Source organism: Sorghum bicolor, chromosome 4 (genome assembly GCF_000003195.3).
Source record: "Sorghum bicolor cultivar BTx623 chromosome 4, Sorghum_bicolor_NCBIv3, whole genome shotgun sequence".
Taxonomy (NCBI): Eukaryota; Viridiplantae; Streptophyta; class Magnoliopsida; order Poales; family Poaceae; genus Sorghum; species Sorghum bicolor.
This window is the reverse complement of record NC_012873.2, coordinates 9,655,722-9,674,067: the sequence shown is the minus strand read 5'-3', so window position 1 is coordinate 9,674,067 and position 18,346 is coordinate 9,655,722. Positions and strand designations below refer to the sequence as shown.

At 44.5% G+C, this 18,346-nt stretch overlaps 1 protein-coding gene across 1 annotated transcript; it reads right to left on the bottom strand.

The window, feature by feature from the left end:
* On the bottom strand, positions 1,355-7,126 carry LOC8073818. Its single transcript, XM_002451790.2, has 7 exons — positions 6,887-7,126; positions 6,655-6,753; positions 5,893-6,075; positions 5,269-5,439; positions 4,977-5,186; positions 2,606-2,691; positions 1,355-2,396 (listed from the first exon to the last, which is right to left on the bottom strand). Exons 1-7 carry the CDS (start codon positions 6,972-6,974, stop codon positions 1,746-1,748), a joined length of 1,488 nt encoding a protein of 495 aa, XP_002451835.1. The 5' UTR covers positions 6,975-7,126; the 3' UTR covers positions 1,355-1,745.

Below are 18,346 nucleotides of genomic sequence, written 5' to 3'. Positions count from 1 at the left end.
AGACGAAAACAAAAACTAATTACACAGTTTAGCTGTAAATCACAAGACGAATCTTTTGATCTTAGTTAGTCCATGATTGGATAATATTTGTCACAAACAAATGAAAGTGCTACAGTACCGAAAACTTTTTACTTTTCGGAACTAAGCAAGGAGTTTATCAGAGTAGACGGGCGAGACGACGCCGGTGCAAGCTCGTCGTGTTCTGACTGACGGACAGCGCGCCCGCGTCACGGCAGCAAATTTTCCAAATGGTTGTGATGCATGCATCTATCGATCAGAGGCACATGCATGCCGAGGTGCACACCCAATTCGCGTCGCGTTCCCCCCTGCCGTGCCACCAACCCGCTTGACTTCACTTGAGCACAAATACTTTAGCTAGCTAGTCCAAGCAAGACAATGCATTCATCGACCTACTCCGACGACCCAGCTTGTTCATAATAATTTTATAGTAACAAATCAGCTAATAGTATTTTCAGTCATGATTTATTAGCGAAACGAACAGGCTGAACGTTGCAGGTTTCATGCCCGGTTGACAGCAGCCAGCGCTTTGGAACCCAGGTTTTTCTCCTATCGTTGTCGCGCAGTGGTGCTCGGCCAATCTTTTTTTCACCACAACAACGAAGGCGAAACTGTTTTTTGAATGGCCGCTACACCTTTCCAACTCGCTAGCGGCAGCACCTTCGGCTCTTCTTAAAAAACACGAGCACCGCGCCCGAATACCAACATTTGGATGAAGACCTATCTATCCTTCCATCCTGTGTTCATGCATGGCTGTCTGGAGAGAGAGAGGAGAGGATCCGAGGAGAGAGCAGAGGACCACCACCGATTTGGGTTTTGGGTGGGGAGGTTCCAATCACACACGACTCCCAACCCCAAGTGTGGTGTCCAGCTACGTACTACTAGAACATGATTGATGCCAAACAAACAAAAGTCGCGATAGACACACGGGTCTACGTAACGGCCTACACATCGCGTCCAGGTCACCAATCCGGCCTACCTTTTGGACTTGGAGCCCCCGTCCCTTTGACTGGCCACCACTGGCGACCTCGGAATTCTCTAAATGGAGGTGTTCTTCTCCCATCACATGCCACGCCGAAGCTGGTCAGTCAGTGCAGTGCAGGCACGCGCCATGGAGTACAACAGAGACTACACACCACCACTTGGCCTCGCTTCTTTCGGCGCCAGGTCGACCTTGGATGGTTACAGCTTTGGCAGAACTGGACCAGCAGACCGAAACGGAAACGAGGCCTCGCTTTCAGGAACAGCAAGGGTACAACGCAGCATCAACAAGACGTCCAGGTCCAGGCAAGAGCAGAGCAGAGCAGAGCAGAGCAGAGCACCTGGGACTCACCGATTCGGCGGCAAAGGGTTTATTTACCTGTCACGAGGTGTCACCTCCTGTCAGGTGCCGACACGCACCGCAGGTCTCCAGCTCAAGCAACCCACAGGCAGGCATGGATGGATGGATACATCTAACAGCAGATCGAAATCAAAACTGCTGCAAGGCTACATGTCGCCCTCTGCGAAAAATTACATTTTAGCATCCTAAAACCAACCAGATGCCAGTCCACACAGGCTCCCGTCCACGGTTCACCTAACCACAGGATGACTACTTGCCACATCTCATGGGCATGAGCAGCACCGGCAGCAGCTTTGTTGCGCCTCGCTTTGCCCTTGTGGACGCTGGCTCACACTACAACATTGCCAGGTAGATGGCAAGGGGGAAGATGAGTTCCTTTGGCTGTTCAATACCTGTAGCCACTCTCGGCAGCATATTTGCTCCTCATGTAGGGATCGTACTTGGGATCACTGTAATCAGCAGGCTTCGCTTCCGCGGGCTTCAGATCGGGATGGGCGGCCCCGTAGGCGACCTCCCCGCTCTTCTCACGGTGGTGACGGTGGCGGAGCCTGTCCTTTGGGACCTTGGCACCTACTGGTGCGGGCTCGGAGGTGCCGTAGAAGTCTGCGTATTCCTGCCTCTTAGAGGACCTGTGCTTGCTTGACAGGGTTGAATCCCTGAACTTGGAGGATGACTTGATGCTCTTCTGGGCCTTTACTGCTGTCTCAGGGACAGCATTAGGGGCATGGACTGTCTCGGGCCTCATTGGCGTGCTGCTGAGCTTCTGTGCTGCTGGGGTCTCCTCTCTGTCCTCGGGCATCACCAGCCTGTCCCTCAGCGGAGTGAGATCTGTTTTCTTCTTTCCATGTTGCATGCGCTGAGGGACGACACTGAGTAGTAGTTTCCCCACTCCCTCAATAGCAAGTTTCAGGAGATCGGCGATAAGCGTCCCAAGGGATGGCCATCCAGCTCCTGGTTCCTCTTTCAGGCTCTCCACAACCAGAGGTGGCTTCCCAATTGTGCTGCTCTCATGCTGCTCGTTTTCAGGTGCCTCTACCTACAATGGCATCAACCGAAACAAACTACTACATTAGCAGTTTTTTTTTTCATTTTCAGTCCATTATAAAATTGAGAAAGAACAAGGTGCTATTTAAGCAGTATGACTAGGAATACTGTGATGCCAAGTTTTAAGGAGATTACAAATACACATATGAAGTGGAAACATCTATGTAAAAATGAACAGGGCCAGCATACACAAATAACTACCTTCTCGGAGCCTGAGAATCCAAACCCATGTTGGAAACCAGAAAAGATATATCCAGCCACAACAGCACCAATGACCAATATGAGATCTGTGTATGAACAAAACAATACTGGTGATAAAGCATGGAACTGAATTTCGCAAATCGTAGATCAACAGTGTGTTTGGATTGCGCCCTGCCAGGCAGATGCCTGCCAGGAGACCGAAATCGGACGCCTGGGAGCGCTGCCTGGGCCAGGCAACTCCGGTGGAGAGCAAACTAAACAGGCCCCAAGAACATGGACAAGTGAATTACTACCCATCAATACTGATACATTTGCCAGATAATCAGCATGAAATTACTCACGGATCAAGTACACGGACAATTTGAAGGAGCAATGCAAAAGATCGATATTCAGATAACTACATGTATGGTATCCAATGATAACAAAATTTATGGTAGACAAACAGAACTAAGAACTCAGACAAAGAAGCTAGGATTTTTGCAGATAAATCTCAACATGTAAGATACAGGGATATGGCAGAACCAATCATCCCAAGTTACAGTCCACTAATATGTTCAGTATTAAAATCAAAATATAGCAAATGCACCTATGACCTCTTTGATACTATTCAAAAGAGACGTGAATGGAAAGAATGATTTAACATGTTCTTCTAAAAGGATGAGAAAGTAATCATGTCATTGATGCCATCAATGCTATTCTAAAAGGGAGAGAAAGTGGTCTTCTCATCTATGTTCTTCTAAAAGGGTGTGAAAGGGATATTGCATCTACATCATGACTAATTAAAGAGGATCAGAAGAATTTTAAGGCGAATATCAATATGTATAAAAGAACTTCAAATAAGGCATTTCAAAACTAAGAGACACATTGGCACATATGTTATCCCAGTTTTCCTAAACTGATCTATCAGGACCATTAGTTTAGCCATCAAGTAGGGCATGGAAAGATAGCTTTACAACATCAGAAGCAAAAGAAAAAGGAGAAGGGGGCCAATATAAAAGTACTACCAATTCTTGTACCTCATACACTAAACGACACATAAGCACTACCAGAAATCTCCATTTACTTTGTCTTTCAAGAATATTATATGGTTCGAAATGTTCTTCTCACATCTACTTGAAGCCTAGACTCACAACAAAATTATGGTGACAGCATACAAGTGATAATCAGCTTTATGGCAGAGCATATGCATATAGCATAGAGAATTATACTTCTGGCATATGAGGAATGAAGTGTATCATTTCTTACATGGATCATACAGTATTGTGTATAGCATTTACTGGACACAGTTATAAGTCAGCATCTAACTTTTGCATTTCTTGATTTATTCAACCTTCTGATTTAACTCCAATCATGCCACCTCAGTTTTTTAAAAGACATCCATAGTCTGAATGTCTGATACATCCGTATGGGAGGTCAGCTTATTGAAGCCAAGAAAGTATAATCTAGTGGACTTGAAAAAACTGATCCCAAAAGGGAAAGATGTAATTGTAAATAGAAAGTACCAAAAGATTTTACTATTCTCCCTTTAACCCCTATGTTTAGTATCATGGATAATAATTCAGTACAGGACCATGAAAAGGCTTAAGCACAACACTTGACAGATTTTTACTCAATGTTCCAAAAGGCGCTAGGCGGTTTCTAGGCGGAAGGTCACTGCCTAGAGCTTAGGCGAGGCTAGGTGTTTTATACAAATGCGTATATTACCTTAAATAAAAGAAAAAAAACAGGAGACATATGGACCTAAAGTGTGATAGAAGGCCCATCAAAGAGCCCAGCCCACCTTATCTACCACAACTTATCCCTTTGCCTCCTCCCACCCAGCCGGATGCGCGAAGCACCAAGTCCTCGACTCTGCTTTGTCGCCGCTCGCTTCCTCCCTTCATCTCCGTCGCTGTACGCTTCCTGTAGGCTGCGCCTGCAATTTCCACAACCATCCACCCCCTGGCAGCGCCTGCCGTCTCCGTTGATGCACGTCCGCTGTCTACGCTGCCGTCCATAGCGCCGGCATCTGCCGCCGGACCTCAGCACCCACCCGCCCCTCACAGCTGCGTCCGCAGCCCGCCTGCCTTCCTCCCAGCCGTGCCCCAGTCTCCGCCCGTCACTTGCTGCCTCCTGGTCACGCCCTCCTTAGGCAAGGCAGCACCCCTTCGCCTAGCGCATAAGCGCTCCTACTAGTAGCGCCTTTTGGAACACTGATTTTACTTCTGTTCTACAACTAACCATATCGGCATGAGCCTTTCCTCACGGACCTCATCACCTCAAGAACATGACAATTGATGAGTTGGATTGTTACCTTTCCTTATCATAAATCCTTATCATAAACATCTATATGTACTGTACAGGAAATAGAAACAAGTGAAAGAGAATGGACCTGAAGATAGAAGCGCAGAATCCTGGTAAGTACAGTCTTCTTGTGGAAGAGAAATCTTCCTAAGGGCTGCATTTCCACGATCAATAACCAGAAGAGAGCACATTTTCTTCACATACACCACGTCAAAGTCTGTAGAGAACTTTGCATCTTCACTGGGGCCATCCCTGTAGCCTGGGATATTCGATTTCCCACCCGCAATGGTGGTCACTCCTGAACAGAATTTTCATTCACCAACTGTTAACACTTAACACAACTATTGCATGAACCGTATATCTATTTAACTACTGATCACCTGATTCTCCAATCTTTCGAATCGCCAAGTTTGCTGTATCAGCAACATAAACATTGCCCATATCATCCACGGCAACGCCTGTGGGGCGCTTGAATCGGGCATCACTTGGTTTACCATCTATATGACCAGAATGACCCTGGAAAGAACCAGCGACCAGTCTTCCCCTGCTATCTGCAGAGGACCTATTATCAATCTACACTGCTGGACTTATGTTTACAGCATTTGTATCATACTTCTTTAAACATTGATGCATGTTTCAGTTTTCATTTTACCTGTCCATGGCACTTCCCTAAATATCCATACTATTAATTAACTGGAAACCAGAACTTCACCTATTACTATATGATTTGATCATAACCCATCGTTGTACCCATGACCAAGTCATACAATGATGGCACAGGGAGACTTAAGAGCAGAGTGACATTACATTTGGAAAGACCAGTTATTCAATCATTGCTAGTAACAGTGTAGCCTTAGTATGCATGGATATTAACACTAGCATTCCAAAGAAAGGTGGCTCAAAATGCTATAGTTTGTTCTTTAAGCCTTCCTAACCCATAATCATGTTAACTGTGAGTTATGTCAAAAAAAAAGGACCAAACAGGTGGCAGGAAGAGAACATACACTCAGAAAGTGGCGGGGTTATCCGCACAATGTTGCTATGTGCTGAGTCGACTGCAAGGAGCTCTCCACCCTCAACAGGAGACACTCTGATGGTGTGCGGCGTGACACCAAGTTTGTCACCCTCAACAAGTGTCTCTACAAAGTAGCCGCTCTCAAATTGCAGAGATACCCCCACATGGCCATCTGCCAAAATAGTCGAACACCATGAGCAAGAAACAGAACAAAAGCACAAATATCAGCAGCTGCGGTAATGTATGATCAACAGCTTAGGCCGCAATGAGCAAGAATACAAATCAGTTGAGTCTCTGCTGGATCTGGGCAGCATGAGCAAACTTCAGAATCATTATGTTGGCCATGCTGGGGTTTGTCTTTGGTGGTTTAGCAAGTTATATATGTCCCCAATACAGGGCCAGATGAACTGAAAGCGAATAATACTGAAATAATTATCAGCGAGAAATTCAAAAGACGTCGGAGCTCGTCCTCTCTCTGTCTCTATATATATCCTCCCTCCCTCCCATTATCTCCCCCTTTTGTTGTGCTCTCTATTATTCCCCACTCATCGTTTTTCCTCTCGGGAAACACTAGTCGCTAGTGGAGTGGAATCGTGTTCATCAATCATCTGTAATTATAATAGAAGCGGAAGCCGTGCGCGTCCCACAGCAGCAATCGGTGCGAACAACAAAAATCGAAACCGCAAGCCCCCTCTTATCGCGCGAGGGATTCTGCAGACCGCAGGTGAACCAGGGAGCGACGGCGACTCACCGGCATACTGAGAGTGGCCGGGCAGCTTGGGCCCGTGCGTCGAGGGACCCCCGCCCCGCGGCCACCTGACGACCGACGACAGCTGCTTCACGATGCTGCCTGCGCGCGGCACAAAAGGCAGTAAGGAGTATACGTATTAGTAGATAGAAACTCGGGATCGAATCGCCCCCTATCGGGCCGCATTTCAACAGGGAACGATAGCGGCGACGAACGAGCGAGCGAGCGAGCGAACCTGTGGGAGGGGCGAAGGCGGCCGCGCCGGGCCGGAAGGCGGCGGCGGCGAGGAGGAGAACGAGCAGGAGCGGGGATCTCAGTCCCATGGATGGATGGAGAGGGTCTGCTGCTGACTGCTGTGGGCTGTGGTTCGGGTTGGGGAGAAAGCGAGAGGCCGCAAAGGGGCTTTTCGCTTTCAGACGGCGGCCTCGGTGACGTTCTCGGTGCTCTCGTGCGCCGCGGGCGCTGCGAGTGCGACTGCCAAGTCTTTGTCTTGTGTCGTGTACTCCCGCGGACCCGCAGCGCCGATTCCGCTGCCGACTTCTCTGCATCTGCAACTGCATTAATCCCGTGTTCTCTCTGGCATGTGGAACCCCCCGGCGACATCTGCCGCGGCGGCCACACTTAAAATGAGCAACCCAATGGTCGGCCTAGGCACGGCACGTGGGCCGATTTACGGGCCGTAGTCAGCCTGAAGAGCACGTGGCCCGAATATGTATCGGGCCAGCCCGTGGCCCATAATAAATAAAAACTCCAATGAAGATAGATATAAATTTAAAAGCAAAAAAATTAAATTTCAAGATGATTAAATATTTGAGCTGTTCGTGCAATGCCGCCTCATTAAAAACTTTTCTAGGTAAAACTCACACCTCGTGAGATAAAACCCTAGAAAGGAAAAGAGTACGGCCAGCTCATTCAATTAAAAGGTTCAATTGTTCAAAGTTATTACAAACCAAGTATCAAATGTCTCAGACTCACTCTCACTGCCTCACAAGTCACAATAACACTCTAACTCTAGATTCTGTAAGAATAATTCTCAAGCAGTAGAACCACCAGTTTCATCATCCAGAAACTGGTTCTTGAAATAGTCTTTCAACTCTTTGTCCTCCACAGTGTGTTGTCCCTTCTCTTGGCCAAGCTTCCAGTCTTTGCAGCATATCAACATCTCCACAGTGTCGGCGCCCAATCGCCTTCGACGCTCCTCAATGATCCTGCCAGTAATACTAAAAGTAGACTCTGAAGAAGTAGTTGAGACAGGCACAGTCAAAATATCTTTAGCCAAGGTAGAGAGAACGGGAAAGGTTAGTTTATGCTCATGCCACCAATTGAGGACATCAAATTCATCATCATAGGCCACAACATTGTCACTGTCTAGGTAAACAGTGAGCTCAGAGAGACCAGGGGCCACAGCAGATGATCCAACACTTGAAGGACCAGAAGAAACTGATCCTCCAAATATTTTGCCCCATGTCTGCTTCCTCTTACCTGTGAGGCCAGATGGATGGGTGGTCCTAGCTGGCCTAGTTGAACCAAACTTAGATTCATATTTGTCAAAAAGTTCATGCAACTCAAATTTAACCTCAGCAAGGTAGTCAATGTAACTAATATTGTTACACTGACCAAGCAACTCAAGCACATTTTGCAAACCTCTTATCTTAGCCCTAGGGTCCAGAACAAATACAAAAGAATATAACAGTGGTATAGTCTTCCAATACTTAAGAAATTTAGCCTTCATTGGCACAACAACAGCAGCAAGATTGTTATCATGTTCATAGTCATGCAGATGGCCAGCAATCTCAAGTATGTGATGCAGTATCAAATGACTAGTGGGGTAATAAACACCAGAAAGTATAACAGTTGAATCATAGAACAATTCAAGAAACTCTAACACCTTTTCAGCAATGTACCAGTGTTGATCATTCAACAATTGATAGCCACATTGAGTATTGATGAACACAGTAAAGGCAGATCTATATGGCAGCAGATGTTTAAGCATAAGATAGGTAGAGTTCCATCTAACATCCATATCCAAACAAAATTTACGAGGCCGCATATCCTTAGCAAGGCAGTAGTTCTTGAAGAGAGCAATGCGATGATTAGATGAATTTAGACAGTTAATAGCAGTTCTAAAAACTTCTATGTACGGTTTAAGCCTTTTCAAACCAGATTTAACAATCAAATTAATTATATGACAAGCACAACGCCGATGCACAACATGATATATCTTCTTAGTATAATCTAAGGGATCAACATCATGGCCTAAGTAACCACCAAGCATAGGTTTCAAAGCAAGCATAGCAGTTGTATTAGCAGAAGCATTATCAAGGTTAACAGTAAAAACTTTGTCAAGCAAGCCCCAATCTCTAAGCACACCAGAGATACGTTCAGCAATGTTAGTACCATCATGACTCACTTCAATCAGTTTAAAACCGATGACAGATTTTTTAAGTTCCCAAGCAGCAGTAATATAATGAGCAACAACAGTTATATAATCTTCCTTAGCATTACCAGACCATATATCAGATGTCAAACAAATAGAAGACACACCAGGAAAAATCTCATTTTTAAGGTGATGCAGTTTTTTATTGTAAAGCTTAGCCAGATCTCTAGAGGTGGTAAATCTAGAGACTCTCTTATATCTAGGATTGTGACCACGCTGAATGTACTCATCCCAAGCATCACAATCAGCAATTGATAAAGGCAGATCTAATCTAGCAATTAAACGACAAAGCTCCTCCCTAGCAACTTCTGGTTTATATTCCCAGTTTCTATATGATCCATCAGGGTTTAAAGCAAGCCTACTTTGAATCAGATTAGCATTATCACATTTCTTCTTGCATGATTTGTGATGCCTAAGTAAATGTCCAGTGCTATGAGCAGAAGTACCAGATAAACGAGACTTACAGAGCTTGCAAACAGCAACAACACGCAGTTCACCATCAACTGTCTCCCTGACTTCATCAAAGTCAGCCCAGACAGGAGATCGGCGCTTACTGCCGGTGGTGGACGATGCTAGAGAAGCTGCATCGCTAGGGGCAGGGGCCGCAGCAGCATCAGAAGCACCAGGCGCTGGCCCATCAGGAATTGGAGTAGGAGCAGGCACTGCCCCAAACAAGAGGGCAGCAACATCTGCATCTCCCATGTCGTCTTGGTCATCATGGATTTGGCCCATTGCCCTGAGCTCGTCGTTGATGGTTGGCCCATCGACACCATCACCATCAACGCTGCCCATGACCACCCCAACTCTTCTCGGCACCGTTCCTCGACGTCAACTGCGGCACCAGCTATACACCGGCGACCTACAAACATACATAGAAAGAACAAGGGTTAGTGTTAGGTTTATGACAAGGCCTAGTAGATCTAGGGTTAGGGAACTTGCCTGCACGGAGACGGAGCCCGGCGCCGGAGAATCCGAGAAGAAACGAGCAGTGGCAATAGCACCAAAACCAAACCGAGACGAGCGGAGAAACAGAGAAGAAACGAGCGGAGAAACAGAGATTCAGAGAAGAAACGAGCGGTGGCAAGTCGCCGGCTCGCCGCTTAGGGTTTGGGAAGTGGGAACTTGCCTGCACGGAGACGGAGCCCGGCACCAGAGAAGAGAAGAAGAAACGAGCGATGGCAATAGAGTACCAAACCGAGAAACAGAGAAACAGAGAAGAAACAGAGAAGAAACGATGGCAAATACCAGGACAAAGAGCCCTAACACCGGGATCTCCAAGATCCGGTAGTAGACGACGACGGAGGGAGGCGGCCAAGATCTCAAGATCTGTTGGTGGAGATGGTGAGAGAGCCCGGTCACTAGGATCTCTGAGATCCGGCAGTGGAGGCCTAGACGGAGTGCAGGACGACGACAGAGGCAGGCGGCCGGTGGTGAAAGGTGAAGTGAGGAAGCTGGGGAGGGGATTAGGGTTTGGGGTGTGCAGCGTGAGGGGAGGGTGGAAGACTGGAAGTCTAGGGGGCGCCGCGCGAGAGCCGAATGCGAATGGGGATTAGGGTTTGGGGGCACCGGGGCGCTGCGACGGGGGCTTATATATGCCCCCCCTCCCGATCGGCCGGTGAAAGGTCCTTGTTTGGTTTTGGTAATTGAGTGACAACTTAGGTGGACTAATAGTGTTTATGTGAGATACACAGGAGATTAGTCCACAGGTGATGATGTGATGATGGAGGAGCTCATTGCATATGTGACATGACATGGAGTCATGTGACCAAGGTGGAGAAGATCAAGATGAGGCTTGGCTTGATGGACCGGTTGCAAGAGTGAAGGGCAAGTCGGAGGCTTTGAAGCGAGGGACCGCGTGTGACGGTGAAGCTTGAGCAAGACTTGGCGCCGATGGACCGAGGAAACGGTGAAGAGCAAGTGAGGTCAAGATCGATGAACCAATACGGTCACGTGATGATATGAAGTGGATCATATCATTTGGTGATTGGTTGGTGCATGTGTTGCATCAACATTGGAGGAGATGGAATGGAATGCGCAAGGCAAAGGTATAACCTAGGGTATTTCCATTTCACCGGTCATAGGTGGGTAGAGAAGTTTAGGACCGGATTTAGGATAGATGGCCGTACTATCAAGAGGGGCAAACTTGTTTGCATATCGGTCATCTAGTGCCACTTGAGCGATCTAACTTTGCATACGTGTTAGGATCGAGTGGCGTGGCAAGTTGAGAGGCTAACTCCTTTAGGAAATTGATTGTGAAAATGCTAACACACTTGCACATGGTGGTGTACACTTGGTGGTGTTGGCACATTTGCAAAGGAGGTGGAGTTCCTAGGGTTGAGAGGGGTGTGGGTTCCTCTCTCCCTCCCGCCGAGCTTGCGAGGCGGGATTCGGCGCTTTTGAGAAAATTAAGTGCATATTTTCTATTGCGCCGGTGGGAAGTTTGGAGAAGTCGCGGGAGTGCACCGGACGCTGGTGGTGGCAGCACCGGACGCTGGTCCAGAGCGTCCGGTGTGGTGTCAGTCTGTGGCTCAGGTGTGCAGAGCGCACCGGACGCTGGCACCGGACGCTGGGCGGTTACTGCTCGAGCGTCCGGTGGTGCGTGACGACAGCAAGTGCGCGCGAGGAGTTTCTGACCGGTGAAGCACCGGACGCTCAGGGTGCGTCCGGTGGCTTGCGTCCGGTGACCATGCGAGTTCGCGGAGCTCTCTGCGCATGAGTCCGGTGAGCACCGGACGCGTCCGGTGTGGACTTGTTGGGCGTCCGGTGGTGCTGTGTCAGGCGCGAGCGTGAGGTAGCCGTTGGCGGCAACGGTCGAGTTCAAATGGCTAGTGACACGTGGCTGACGCCTGAGCACCGGACGCTGGGGGTTGAGCGTCCGGTGGCTCCTTGCGAGCGTCCGGTGCCCACGTGTTTTGCCCAGTGAAGGGGCAACGGCTAGTTTAGCCCTTGGGGCTATAAATAGAAGTTGTGGCCGGCCTTGGCAAGTGTTGAGCACCCTTAGGACTTAGTGTCCATGCTTGGGGAGTGCTAGTGAAGCCTCTAACTCACATATGCTTGATAGTGTTCATCCGATTGTGTGAGTGAGCGATTCTAGTGCGTTGCATTGAGAGATTGCATCGAGTGGCACTAGGTGTTCGTGTTGCAAGCCGGTGGTGGTTGTTACTCTTGGAGGTTGCCACCTCCTAGACGGCTTGGTGGCTTGTGACTCCGTCGAAGCACGCAAGGAGATTGTGCGGTGCTCCGGAGAAGAGATTGTGAGGAGTACGGTGCTCACTCCGCGGGGATCGCGAAGAGCAACTCTATTGGATCGTGCGTGTCATTGAGCTACCTCACTTGTGGGTAGGTTCTTGCGGTGTCCTAGTGGGGACGAGGTTCGTGTAACACCTCTTAGCCGCCGAACCACCAAGTGTTGGTCGACACAACAGGGACGTAGCTTGGTGGCAACCAAGTGAACCTTGGGAGAAAATCATCGTGTCAACATTGTTCTTCCCGTTGGTTTGCAAGTCCCTAACACAAGCTTGTTCTTACATTCATATATTTGTGCTTGTGTAGTTGCTCTTGTAATTAGTTAGCTTGTGTAGCTTGCTAGTTACCTTCTTGCTTGTGTAGCTAGAAGTAGTTTCCTTTGCGTGACTAATTTGGTTTGTGTAACCTTGTTAGTCACTTTGCTTAGTTTGTGTAGCTAAGTAAGTTGCGCTCTCTAATTTGGCATTAGTTGCCTTGTTATTGAGCTTGCTAGTGAGCTTAGGCTTTGTGCGCTTTGCCTCACTAGTTTGAATAGGAGCTCCCCCGGTTTGCAAAGTACTAGTTGCATAGGTTTGTGTGACCTTGCTCCTAGAATTGGTTAGGTGAACTCTTGCTAAGGTAGCACCTTGTTTGCTTGTTTAGAATCTTTTCAAGGTGCTAGAGAACTTAGATAGAGGGGTGTAGTCTTGGCTAGACCGATAGTTTTAATTCCACATTTGTTTCGGTTAGCCGGCGTAATAATTTTTAGAAAGGACTATTCACCCCACCTCTAGTCCGTCATCTCGACCCTTCAGCCGGCCTCCCCTCGCCACCGGGCCGCACCGTGCCTCCCGTTGATTTACGGGCCGTGCCGTGCCGCCCGGCGGGCCGAGGCAACGACCCAAGCACGGCCTGCTGCGTGCCGTGGGCCGGCACGGGCACGTTTGCCAACCGGGCCGTGCCGTGCTCGGGCCTGGCCGTAACACCGTACTTTGGGCCGTGCCTAAAGCCCACGGGCTGCATGCTCAAGTTTAGCCACACTTTATTGGGGCCAGCTAGATTATTATAATCAAGAGTATATTATATAGAAAATCTGTCATAGGAAGATATAAGAGCAATTTTTTTATGTAAATAGCTCTTCAAATAATAATTTAGAGAGTGAGTTTAAAAAAAGACCTGGAGATGCTCTAAAACTAGAATAACATTTTCTTAATTCTCTACAATAAATTTTAATTTGAAGAAAAAAAGATAGGACTCCGGTGGGGAACTTATATGACAAAGCAGTAATTAGTATTGGACATTTTCTTTTGCGAGGAACACTATTGGACATTATGTTTTTTAGGGAACTATTGGACATTATTTGTGTCTATTGATTAAGGTGAACACGGTTTCAGGCATCCAGAAGAATTAGATGGAGGTCCACAAAGCCCAACTTTTCTGAACAACCAAAAGGATTTTGGGCCTTTAGGGCAGGATGAGCGAGTGACATATCTACCCTACTGATGCACCAACATTTTCATTGCTAAATCCACCCCAGAAAACGATCTTTGCTGAGAAGCCTTTCCTTCATCCACTCAGAAAATTGTACCCAGAAAAACACCACATTTAAAATAAACGATCCAGATTGCTTGTGAATCTTCTCTCTCCTTACTCACTCAAATCGAACGGACAAGATCGCATGTATCGTCCTCCTCATCCCTCCCATCTCCCACTCCCGCGCCCAGCACCTCATATGTCGATGCCTCGTGGCCACGGTTCGATCCTTAGGACCTCTTTTTTTTGTTCTATTTTTCGCTTGAGCAACTGCGTAACCCTCTCGCCCTTCCCTCCCCCCTGCACCGCCTCCTCGCCCGCCGAGCCAAGCCGAAGCGACGGCGGTGGCGAGCCGGTGCCCGTGCCGGGGCTCCTTGCGCCTTTGTTGGTGAAATCTAATAATTCAACATCATATTGTGAGGACCCTGCTTGATTTCAATGCCTGGTTATTTTGATCAATTTATTTTTTTACTAGCATTCTCCTTCTAACTTGTAATTTGAACTGCATTTTTCCATGTGATTGGTGGTTGCAGTGACGTCTTGGCACTTTTTTTTGATAAAGGTAAATTCACTCTGGACTTGTTCTAATTGGAGTTTGACACAAAATCTGAGTTTTGATCCACCCTAGCCAACTGTGAAATATGGCAATAGAGAAGTTATCAGTTTAATATGAAAACGAACTACATCTCATCAAAGAAATTTTCATTTCATTTTTTACCAGAGATCACATGATGTGCCTTCCTCCAAGGGTCCCCTCGGCCATGTGGATGATCTTTGGCATCTGCTTTTAGGCGTGGACAACCATGAGACCTCTGGATTGATAGTTGGTTGGATGGCATGATGCGCCTTCAGATGCAGATAGGTTTGGAGACCTATCATCATCTCAATTCTCAAGGCAAGCCTTCAGGTGAAGTATGATATCATGAGCCCTTTAGCTCACAGGTTTTATTTTCAGACTGCACAGGAAGTGTTTATCTTGGAGAAATAGTGCTTCTCACTTGCAACATTGTCTTGCAGAAATATGGTTCAGATGATTGCAATATTGGAGAATGGAGATCATGATGGGTTAAATTGTTCGAAGCAAGTAAGAAACTAATTATATTTGTTGTTTTCCCTTTTGGGGCCTCTAATATGCATTTAAATATGCCATATCTTTGTTTATGTATTATCGAGGTTAAGTAAATCTGAAGGTCTAATAGTGATGGAAGAGTGGACTTCGGGCCGTGCAAGTGCAACCGTCTCCTGAACGTGCTTGCTCCGAGCAAGTGTTGCCAACCATTAGGCAATATTTCAGGGCCATCACCGTGGAGGGAGAGTCGAGGCTCGGGATGAGTGATGTAAAGTGCCATCACTCTATGAAAAACCTGATCATGGCCGCGTTTAGTTCCGATTTTTTAGGGGTTGAATACTGTAGCACTTTCATTTGTATCTGATAATTATTGTCTAACCATAGATTCTCAAAAGGTTTATCTTGCGAAACTGTGCAATTAGTTTTTGTTTTCGTCTATATTTAATGTTATATGCATGTACCGCAAGATTCGATGCAACGAGAAATCTTGAAAAGTTTTTTGTTTTTTTATGCAACTAAACAAGGCCTATATATTTGCTATGGGCTCAACAATATTAGAACTCATTTTCATGAATATATTGTGTTTGCCGTTAGCATGCAGCTGTAGCTCCAGCGTAAAAAGTTGGGAATTATATTTGTAAAATTATATTTGTTTGTCTAAAGTGTCCATGTGAAAATTATGTCACATCAATTTGATCATGTTTTGAGTTTTACCGTAGCGTTAGCACGGGCATTCTACTAGTAGATACAAAGCATCTTTTTCTTAATTAAAAAAAACGTACGCTCATACTTACTTCGTCTTGCAATAAAATACATTTCAAAAAATTTAACTTAGGTGTGTTTAGTTCCCTAAATAATGCAAAATGAAAAATGCCAACTACTTTGGAATGCTGAAATACAAAATACTAAAATTTTTAGGGTGGTATTTAGTTCAATCTAAAATACAGAATTTATTACCCTCATTATGGCACCTTAAGGTTCTTTTGGGTTTTTTTTGTCTCTTGAGACCAAAATGCAAAATAGAGAATAGCCACCTATTTGCTAAAATTTTTGTATGATATTTAGTTCCATTGTGCAAAATGGACTAAAGCCCAAAAAATTTTTGATGAAAGGGGAACTAAACACTCTTAAGTAAATATTTCAATTGTGTACGTATGATGGATTAAAACTATTTAAGGAGTTTTCTTCTTAAATTATAGTTTTCTTTTGGAAAAAGTTCATATTACTTCCTCCAAGTTTGACCTATGTCCAAATAACCCCCTAAACTAATATTTGGTTCAATTTACTCCCTCTAACTATTTAAGTTGGTCCAACTAACACCTTAAAAAAATTTCTTTTCCGTTTCTCTATGCACAAATTATATTTTAGTTTCAAATTTTTTGAGGTGATAAAGGACATTGTATTTTGTGTTAGAAAAAGCACTATGATTTTTTCATCATTATGCTTTTTATGATGTTTTTTTCGAACAACGCAGGAGAACTACGCGTCATTTCAATAAGGTAGAAAAAAGATACATAGGTCCAAGAGACCCAACACCCACACACACCCCCCACAACTCACACACCCCAACACTAAGACTTTGGATTACAAGATCGTCACACCAAGGATTAAAAAACGACCAAAAAACCTTCATGCCATATGCCCCAAAAGGCAGCGACATAACAATAAGTTCTTGGAGTTTGGAGGCCCCCGCAAAGCACCAAATCTCTCCCTGTGTGTTGATAGCCGTAAGGACTCCCTGAATACTTGGTCTCTTATTATCAAAGACACAAGTATTTTGATGCTTCCAAATCCCCCAAGCCACCAATACTATCAAGGAATTAAGGCCTTTACGCGCGTCCTTGGGACAACAGCAGTATTATATCTCTAGTGTTAATTTATTGTTAAAATTTCTAAGCTATCAGAATTTTGGTAAAAAGTTAAAATATATTTTTTCTAAAATAACTTATGATGTTCTCTATAATATCACAAAAGTTGATATTAAAACTCAACTAACACGTGGAAAAACAGAAATAACAAATCATGCTAAAGGGTAAACTAGACCAATTGAAATAGTTAGAGAGAGTAAATTGAACCAAATGTAAGTTTAGAGAATAATATAGACATATGCCAAACTTGAGGGGAGTAATTTGAACCTTTTTCTTTTTTTAACAATTTTTTTTTAAATCTGCAAAAAAAATTAGAGAATAGAAAAAAGTTCCGACTTCAGCCTTCTTAAAAAAGAAAAAAAGTCTACATAACCCCCAAACTATCTAGTCTTCTTAAAAAAGAAAAAAAGTCTACATAACCCCCAAACTATCTAAGGTGAAACACATTATCCCCGAACTATAAAACTGGATATTCTACCCATTGAACTTTCAGAACCGGTCAAATAGGTTTTAGAGGGTGGTTTTGTCTTTTTCTTATTTATTTGTTTCCACTGAATCTTTAAAAAATCATAATAAATCACAAAAAAAATCATAAAATGATAAATTCAATTTTGTTGGAACCTAATGAGTGATCTACACAATGAATATATAATATAGTGTATTTTAGTACAAATTTTTTTTGTAGCTTTAAATCTATATTTTTCTATAATTAATAAGAATAATTCATATATGTAGTTCCTATGGTTCAATTGTGGTAAATTTTTATGGTGGGGCTCATTATTGTATGCTTGAACTAAGGTAAAAGTTTCCTACCCATTGGATCACGTATAAATCTATGCTTTATTCTTGTTAAATCTATGCTTTATCTATAACTAAGTTACATGTGATCCAATAGTTATGAAATTTTTACCACAGTTCAAGCATACAATAATGAGCCCACCATAAAAAGTTTACCACAATTAAACCATAGGAACTACATATATGAATTATTTGAATTAATTATAGAAAAATATATATTTAAAGCTACAACAAAAACTTTGTACTAAAGTATATCATATTATACATTCACTATGTATATCTAATCATCACGAGTCCAACAAAATTAAATTTTTTATTTTATGATTTTTCTGTAATTTATTATGATTTTTCAAAGATTCAGCAAAAATAAATAAAAAAGAAAAAGATAAAACCACCCTCTAAAACCACTCGAGGGGGTTATTTGTCCGGTTTTGAAAGTTTAGGGGTAGAATATCTGGTTTTATAGTTTGGAGGATAAAATATTCCACCCTAGATATAGATAGTTTAGGGGGTTATTTAGACTTTTTCCTCTTAAAAAAGGAAGCATCAGTCAAAAAAAGAAAGAGAAAACACACCTAACATTAAAACATTAAATCTGAACATAAGCATCACATAGAATATTTTATATTTTATTATAAATTTTAGAAGTCATAATGCACTCATAGGACACTGGGAGTAGATAAAAAATGTTATGTTTTCTAAATTTTATATCTATAAATGAGAAATACGCACAAATGTGAGAACTAAAAATACTAGCCCAATTAC